This window comes from Otolemur garnettii, unplaced genomic scaffold (genome assembly GCF_000181295.1).
Source record: "Otolemur garnettii isolate 467f Iridium unplaced genomic scaffold, OtoGar3 scaffold00074, whole genome shotgun sequence".
NCBI lineage: Eukaryota > Metazoa > Chordata > Mammalia > Primates > Galagidae > Otolemur > Otolemur garnettii.
The window spans coordinates 2540707-2549755 of NW_003852469.1; the positions used below are offsets into that span (position 1 = coordinate 2540707).

General features: G+C 51.5%; 1 protein-coding gene across 2 annotated transcripts in view; it reads left to right on the forward strand.

The window, feature by feature from the left end:
* ZNF395 (zinc finger protein 395) overlaps positions 1-4865 on the forward strand; it is a 42892-nt gene extending 38027 nt beyond the window's left edge. For both annotated transcript variants that reach the window (XM_023515580.1, XM_023515579.1), the window contains exons 8-10: positions 495-587; positions 1367-1470; positions 1760-4865. In XM_023515580.1, coding sequence (XP_023371348.1) covers positions 495-587; positions 1367-1470; positions 1760-1871 — 309 coding nt within the window. In that variant the 3' untranslated portion in view covers positions 1872-4865. The remainder of the gene's footprint in view (positions 1-494; positions 588-1366; positions 1471-1759) is intronic.
* The last annotated feature ends 4184 nt before the right edge of the window (positions 4866-9049 follow it).

Consider the following 9049-nt stretch of genomic DNA (forward strand, 5'->3'; position numbering starts at 1 on the left):
ATGCCCAGCTATTTTTTGTTATTGTTGTTATAGTTGTCATAGTGGTTTGGCAGGCTCGGGCTGGGTTTGAACCCACCAGCTCCAATGTATGTGGCTGTCGCCCTACCCGCTGAGCACAGGTGCGGAGCCAGGCACACCCCATCTTATTCCGGCAATACCTCCCAGACTCAGAAGGCTGTTGGACCTCTTTGGGTAACCAAGTAGCATGTTCTTGGTGGGTGATCTGGCTGAGAAGTTAATCCCCTGTGGTGATTAGGTCTTGAGAGAACACCAAATAAGATTGGAGCCCTGCAGTGAGCAGACCACCTCAGAGAGTTGGGTGCTCTGATGTCGCTCTTGGGAAGACCCTTCTGGTAGGTCCCAGTATTTCCTGCTCATCCCACTTCTGCAGTGGTGAGGCTTCTGCTGTGCAATGTGAGGTTATGCCCAACCCGTGGCAGACTCGGAGCCCTTCCTGAGCTGGCACCCAGGGTGACGTGCTGTCATTTCCGCAGGCACTGCCCTCTTTCCAGATCCCTGTCTCTCCGCACATCTACACCAGTGTCAGTTGGGCTGCTGCCCCTTCCACTGCCTGCTCCCTCTCACCGGTAAGTGTCCCTGTCTCTGTGGCCGGCAGTGCTCTGACTCTGGGTGGGGGGCTGGTAGGATCCTGGGGCTCTCCCACACACCCCAGAGCTGGAAGCTGTCTCTTGGCACATGGCACAGGTGGGTGGTGTCGTGCCTCCAGCCCCCAAACTCCTTGATGGTGTCCATGTGTCTCCCCTCTCCCGGGTGCTCCCCGCTGGCCATGGGAGCTTGCAGAACAGTCCAAGTCAGGAAGGTTTCTTGCCAAGACAATCACAGAACGAGGCTGGGATCAGTGCCCTATTCATCCATGAATGTGGTGGGTGCTGGTTAGGGTTTTAATGCCAAGAGGAGAGAAAAGGAGAGAGTGCAGGGGTATGTGAGGTGGGTCAGAAATCTCAAGACTATCTTGACCCTGAAATAAAAGTGCCCTGAGGACATTTTGAACCACACCCAGGGGCTCTAGTCCTGCAGAGAGGTGTCACACATTGTAAAACCGAATTGCCAGGTGTGGTTGAGATGCCTACAGTGGGATGCCTTCCTGTTGGGGCAGCCTTGAAGGTGGCCAGGCCGGGTTCTGGGCATGGCCTAGGGCTGCTCCATACTCTCTAGCCCCCCTTGGCTGGTTGGCTACTGAGAATGCCCCTGAGACGCGGAAGGTCCCCTGAGACTCAGCAAGGCCTCCTGTCCCTCTGCTTGCTGTGGGCCGGCAGGGTGAGGAGTGGCTCCACAAGTCATGTGGGGCGGCATTCTTGCCCTTCCCGACTGCCCTCCTGCTCACGGCCTCTCTCCCCGTGCCCAGGTCCGGAGCCGGTCTCTGAGCTTCAGTGAGCCCCAGCAGCTGCCACCTGCAGTGAAATCTCATCTGATCGTCACTTCTCCACCCCGGGCCCCAAGCAGTGCCAGGTGAGAGTGCGCTGTTGTGCCCTGCCCTCTGCTTCCTGTCCCCCTCGTCACCACTGGTGGCACACACTCTGAGTTCACCAGGGTTCGTCCCCAGAGGGGAGCCCAGAGGGAGGCTACACCAGAGAGGGTGGCTTTTGTCCTCAGAGCCTCTGACCTGGGCCTCATTGGCTTCCATGGGGAGCTGCCCCCTCTGGCCTCTGCTTGTCACTCAGCCCGGAGCTTGCTGGCTGTCCAGGTGTAACCTTGGCCGTGGGCCGTGACTCTGTGCTCTCATTACTCTCTTGGGCAGGAAAGCTCGAGGGGAGGCTAAGAAGTGCCGCAAGGTGTACGGCATCGAGCACCGGGACCAGTGGTGCACAGCCTGCCGCTGGAAGAAGGCTTGCCAGCGCTTCCTGGACTGACCTGCCAGCTGCCTCTGCTCCCTGTGCCTGGCCCAACCGGCTGCCAGCTGACAATAGGTGTCACCAGCCCTCAGAGGAAACGGAAAAGAGAAAAGTGGAGATGCAGAGTTTGGGCTCTATTGGCTAAGGTGTAACACTTAAAGCATTTTTTCCCCCTTTGTGGGAACATTTTATTTTTTAAAAAAAGAAACTCGAAATATTTTTGTCCCCCCCCAAATAGGAGAGAGCCAAAACTGACCGAGGGTATTCAGCAGCGAACCGGACAGAGACCAAAGAATTAATTTCCCTCCCTTTCCTGCGTATCCTCTCTCTAGGGGATTCAGTGTACATATCAGAAGGAGGAACAGCTCGTTCTGTTTCCTGCTGAGTTGATGAATTCTTTGCTTTCTCAACTCTTTCCAGAAAGGACTGTGAGCAAGATGAATTTACTTTTCTTTTAAAAAAAATTTTTTTTTTTTTCCCTGGCTGATGGGTGACAGTGCGCAGGACTGCGTGGATGGGGCGAGAGTGGTGCCCGAGCTTTCCAGGGCGTGCCGCCTCTTCCCGCCCAGGCAGCTAAGGTAAGGTAAGGTAAAGAAAACCCTTTCTCAGCAACAGCTGCGGTTTGAATCTGGGTGCCCCCAGACACTTTGGGATGTGGCTTCTTCTCAAAGCCCAGACTAACAGATTTTTAAAGACTATCCCCAAATTGCTGAGCCAAAAGGCTAACAAGAATTCACTTTTTGAAACCTGGCAGTTAAACACTACCTTGACCATTCTCTCCTCTTTCCTCGAGGAGTTCTAGAGGGTTTCAGTGTCTTTGGAAACTCTCTGCTCTTTACCTGAACAAACTCCCCCATGTCTGCCTCTTCCTTCCAGTTAAGGACGCTTCTGAAACGCTTCCTTTCCTTTTAGGGTGGATTCGGAAGCCTTTACTGATTAAAGTTTTGTTTGGGTGGCCAGAGGGGACCTCAGCAGTGGGTTCCTTTTTTGTCTCCCTGGGACAAAAGCTTTACCAGGGATTTCCCCATTTCCCTTTTCTGCCTGGAGGGTAGGATGGGAAAGGCCAAAGAGAGTCCCTCACGGGGGTGAGATTCAGGCTGAGGAAATCGCGGAGGAAGATGGGTTGGACGAGCGAGACTGGGCTGCAGAGTGAGCACAGCTGTTGAGGAGGAGGGAGGTTTGGGGAGTTCTGTGCCATGCCAGCTGTGACACAGACTGGGAGGGGCCTCAGCCCCCAGCCAGGACACGTGCTTGTTCTGGGGGTTCCCCTTTCTTCTGAGCATTCCTCAGAGGCTGCTCGAGCGTGACCACCTGGTGCCTAGCTGTCTTGGGGACAAGTCCTGGCCCTGCGTCCCGGATGTCAGGGGCTCAGGGATGCCCAACAAGTCACCTCTCCTAGTACTGAGTGGCAGCGTCCACCCCTAGATGGCCATCAAGGCTGTCCTCTCGGTCCTGGGTGAAGACACTTGGCCACCGAGGCTGTGTTGGATGCTTCCGAGGGACACGGAAATGTGCTTTTCAATCTGAGACTCACTGAGTGTTACAAAAGTGGATGTAACCAACACCGGGGGCATGGTGTTCTGAAGGGTATGGTGGCCTGTGTTGGTGACAGAAAGGACAGACACCTGCACACAGGTGTCTCTGGTGGTGATAGTGTATGTTTTTATAACTTAGTAAAAAAATATGTATATGGAATTCTGTCTCTTGTCGAAGTGGGCTAGCCCACGGCGGCCTGAGCTCCTCTTCCTGTTCCTCCCACCTCCTTGAGAACAGAGAGCCAGCGGCCCCTCGTGGCTCTTTCTGCCTCTCCTTAGAGCCTGTCGGTGAAGAGTGGGACCTTCTTGACCCATGGACACCCAGCCCCTGGGGGTCTTCTGTTCCTTCTTCACCAGAGCTCTTGCAGAGTCTCCGCTTTAGAGAACCTGTTCTAATCTCCCCCCTCTGTCGGGGCCATGGAGACATAACTGGATATATAGACTTTTCTCCTTGGGAGGTGGGCTTCTCACGCCCCTGGTACACAGAGGAGGAAAAGAAGAGAGAAGAGGAGGATGGAACAGTTTGGAAGCTGGGCTGGCTTTGTTCTTGTTCTCGGTCTTTGGTTTGGGTTCAGCCTTCCCTGCCCCTTGGCTCCATCTCCTTTTCGGGGGTGGCGGCTCCCACTGCCCTCCCTCCACCGGCTCCCGTCTTGTTGCTGTCGTGTTGGTTCTTAGCACGTGCTCTGTCCTTGGGGTTGCTCCATTTGTTTCTTCTCGGAGGGTGGGGGTGGTTTGTGCATCGACCCAGCGGTCACGCCTGTTTTCTTCATCTCTGTATCTCCCTCCTTCCCAGCCCGCCCGGGCAGCAGAATCTGCTGGAGAGAAGACGCCACAGATGTGCTTTTGAAACTAACAGGACCGATTTTCAAAGCAGTTATCTTGGGAAACTGTTCATCCCAGGCATGTTACTTTCATCCAGAATATTTCTCGGGATTTAGCTTCAGATTCTGTGGTGCTGTGTTCTGAGCGGCTTTAACGATGCCAAGTCTGCTCCGTTAGTGCGGAGAGTGTCCAGCCAATGGTGTCTGTGGTCAAGTGAGATCTCAGGTTGCAAAGCAAAAGGACTATCAAAGTAAAAAATAGCTGGGATTTAATTATGTGACTTTTAAAGTGGCTCTGAGAGCATTTTTGTAATTTCAGGGAGTGTTTTCAGCACTGGTCACGTTGCCGTAGTAAGTCTGTAGCTGGACTCCTTGGAGCACAATATTAATTTGGAGGTGGAGACTCTGATTTGTTGGGAGAAATCTGTCCTGTTACTTTCATCCCAGGTTCTGCCTTTGACCAAGGGCAAAAAAAAAAAAAAAAAAAAAAAAAAAAAAAGAGAAGAGGGAGATAAATCCCATCTGTGAATTTGTCTTATTGGCGCCTTTGCCCCCAGCTGTCTTCCAAGTATTATTTTTACTGTTAAAAATTTTTTTAAAAAAATGTGAAATGTAATGTTTTTACAGCAACAATATGAAATATATTTTATAAGGAATAAAATGGTACCTTGTCTGATTTAACGTGTGCCTGTCCATCTGCCCCGCCTCCCACAAAGACCGAGGTTGTCATTATCCTGGGTGTTAAATGACAGCTGTCACACTGTAGGTAAAGTGTACACGTCGATTTGCTTGTAACAGCCATAGGTAATGTGGACAAGGGGCTAGGCCCAGCGCTTACGTAAGCTGCCCAAGTATCCCTACGAGGGAGTAACCCTAATTATTCCTATTTTATAGATGAGAGTAAGGCACAGAGGTTAGATAATTTGCCCCAGGTCACATACTGGGCAGTAATGGCACCAGGATTGGAATTGAGGCAGTAACTATTTTCTGCTGTTTATATTGACAGAGAGGGGAGCCTATTCTTGGCCACGTTCTCCAGTCTGTTGGGGAATGAGCAAGTGGCTTAGGGGAAAGTGAGTGACCCTCTGGGTGGGTTCAGAACATGTTCTGCTCCCTACAGACAGATTCTGTGTGCTGTGAGGGCCCAAACTGCTGGCAGGTGGCCTGGGCAGGAAGGCTGTTATAAGCGGAACGCATTGTGCTGCCCAGGGCCCAGTGTGTGCAAGTTTAGTTGCTGACCTTTAAGAACTGTCCATCAAGGCAATGCTAGATTCTGAGAACAACACTGAGTGACATAAACTGGCCTTGAAGTTGTTGTGGAAACATATTTAAATGTTCAGAGTACATTTAAATAAGAAAGGGAGGCTGGGGTTGTCTGTTCAGAATCCAGCCCGGGCCTGCCAAACAACAATGATGGCTGCAACCAAAATATAGCCGGGCGCTGTGGCGGGCGCCTGTGGTCCCAGCTACTTGGGAGGCTGAGGCAAGAGAATCGCTTGAACCCACGAGTTGGAGGTTGCTGTGAGTTGTGATGTCACGGCACTCTACCCAGGGCAACAGCTTGAGCTCTGTCTCAAAAATAAATAGATGAATAAATAAGAAGGGGAATGGTTGCCCTGATGAGAGTTTTATGTAGGGGTAGGCTCCTTTCTGCAGCAGGTTGGCCTTCTGTCCAGGAGAGGTAGGAGCTTTGGGGAGGAGTTGGGGAGAGGGAAGGAAGGAAGCCTTTGGGACTAGGTGGTGTCTCCAGGAGCGAGTTCCAGGGAGTCCGAATATTGCCTGCTGGTGAGGACGCTGCACTCTGAGAAGATGCTCAAGTCCAGCTCAAGTTCAGCTGCCTCAGAGCAGTTCTGTCTTTCCCCGCCTGGTTGCCTTTCTCCTTGCACTGGGGCAGAACAGAGGACTTCTGTCTCCCTCTTCGGAGTCCTTGCCCCGCCCCATGCCACTAAGAAAGCCTTGGATCCAATCCACCTGCTCTCCCACATCTGCCAAAGTGCCCATTCAGGAAACTGCACTCTGCATTTGCAGCTCGCTCCCTGCCTCCAAACTTACCTTTGTGGCTGCACCTGTGGGTGGTACCCTAACTTTCCAGCTTCCGATTGGGTTTGGCTAACAGGAGACAAGGAGGAGAGGGAGGGGGCTGGCTCTGTTTCCCTGCTGAAAGCTTGGAGAGCTATGTTGTGACTCCCTTGCACCTACCAGGGCTCCCAGTTGCCCTGCAGAGCACCTGACCATCCCTTGCTGATTTCCTGTGCCCCTACCCGTTTGTGCAGGTGTTTAACTCTCCTCGGTTGCTCCCTTTGAGTTTGCCTTACGTTTATTGGGTGGACTCTGACAGTAACATGCCTTAACATGTTGAGGATAAAAGTGGCATCTTTAGTCTCAAATCAGGAGGACCTGTGTTAGCTGGAGCTTGTTAAGGCAAATTTCTACTAACTTAGGGGCAGCGGGGCCCAGCTACTGCACCTGTTTGGTGCTGGAGCACACGGAGAGGTCTGAGAACCACTGCCCCCCTCCTTGGCCTGTCCATGCCCCCCACCCCCACTGGTAGCACTTGGATCAGGGCCCCTGCACAAGCAGGGTGCACCTCATCCCTCTTACTGTCTCCACCTCGGGGCCACACGCCTTTTGCCTCTGCCTGCTGGCTTGGGCTTCTGTGTTTGTGGAATCTGCCCTTCTCATTTGGTTCACTTAGAAACAGCAAACCAGTTTATTAACTACTTGCTCAGTAGAAGTTTAATGGAGAAATAGTTGTTTAAAACAATCAGTCAAAAAGAACAGCTCTTTTACAAACGAGGTATGGCAGTGACGAAACCCCAGGCTTGATTTCATATTCCCTTCGCCCGCCTGCCCCTGGAAGAGGGGAGAGGCAGGTGAGCAGAGATGGGGCCGGTTGAAATGTTAGCTGGAGGAATTACAAAAATACACTCTGATGTAGCAACAGGGCCGAGGTGAAACATGCCGTGGCGGGGGTGGGGATGGGGCGGTTCAGAAGGCAAAGCCTGCCGGCCTGCAGGTGCTCACAGCCTTGGGGAGGAAGGAATCCTGACTCCCAGGCGGCAGGTCTGGGGCTGGACACATGCTGTTTGGGGGATCACCCGGATGCCTGAGGAGACAGAAATGATTAAAATGATCCTCTGGTTTCCCCATGGATCCCTGACTCCCTCCACAAACCTACCCCCCCAGCCATGAGTCTGCTGGTGGGACTAGCAGAATTAATGCAAGGAGCCCAGCCGCCTACCCAGGAATAATTCCTTGCTCCCTGCTACTCAGAATCCATGCTAAATAGTATCATAGGTAGCAGTCTTATTATTATTGTTACTATTTTTTGAGACAGAGCCTCAAGCTGTCCCCCTGGGCAGAGTGCCATGGCATCACAGCTCACAGCAACCTCCAACTCCTGGGCTCAAGCGATTCTCCTGCCTCAGCCTCCCAAGTAGCTGGGACCACAGGCGCCTGCCACAACGCCTGGCTATTTTTTTTTTGGTTGCAGCCTTCATTGTTTGGTGGGCCTGGGCTGGATTCGAACCCGCCACCTTAGGTGTATGTGGCTGGCACCTTAGCCGCTTGAGCCACAGGTGCCGAGCCTGGACAGGGTTCTTTATCCCACTCTGATGTTAGATGGCCAGTCTCCTCCCAGCCTTTTAATATAGATCAGTATTGGGTATCTTAGAAGTCAAGAACAGATCTGGCAACAGGATCCCCCAAGAGGGAGACATCTTCATTGTGTGTGGGGCAGGCTGGTGTGTGTGTATGGGAATAAAAACACCATTTGTGCAGCCTGTTACAGACTCAGGAGAACGTCTCTGTGTTGGAATTCAGCAACCACAGATGTGGGCAAGAAAGAAACAGACCGTTGCAGAAGAGAAAAGGAAATCTATCAATAATACCCAAATGAACTGCTTCATGTTTCCAATGTTTTCATCTAGAACTTTACATCTGAGCAAAGCAGCAGAGAAGCTGGTTACCAGCTTGGTTTCCGTGACTCTCAGCTGGAAGCGTCGTATGTTAGAAAAACCAACTGTCTGGATAGGGGTTCCAGTGGTTTTTAAAATAAATTGATTCCTGCTAATGGGCCTCATTTTAAACTGTTTAGGTAAAGATAATTGTAGTTCAGAATTAGACATGAGTTTCAGTGTCCCTTAAGAGCCACTTTCAAGAAGAGTGTCTTTAAGATTTGAGAGAATTCAATCCACGCAGCTCCTGCAAGATTTACTGTTAGATACTGTGCAGATACGGCCTAGAAAGAAATAAAATGCTTGTGAACCATCCAAGAGCATGACTTCAGAGGCAGTGCAGGTTAATTCAGGACCTTCGGAGATTAGTCATCCTGCTAAAATAAACTCGGCAGCCTTCTCCTCACCACTGAATGTGTGTGTCCATATTTGGTACTGGGCCTGTTGCAAACCCGCTGGCCTACCTGCAAAGAGCTACGGGGCTGTCTCCATGCTGAAGAGTGGGTGCCGAAGATTAGCATATGTATTAATAGACCTTCCAGGGAGATTATTAATGATATGGCTACCTTTACATACGAGAATTGGAATGGAACAGCACGCACAAACAGTTTTCTCTCATCCCTCTGAGTCGGGGAAAAAGCCCCACTTGGATTATATTTGGGGGGTGATTTTGATGAACTGACTTAGTTCTTTTCATTAGAGCCCATGTCTGAGCTGTTTGAAAAGGTACCTGGAGCTCTGCCAATGACCATATTCCTAAGTACTTGATGGGTGGGATTTTTTTTTTTTTTTGAGACAGCCTCAAGCTGTCACCCTGGGCAGAGTGCTGTGGCATCACAGCTCACAGCAACCTCCAACTCCTGGGCTCAAGCGATTCTCTTGCC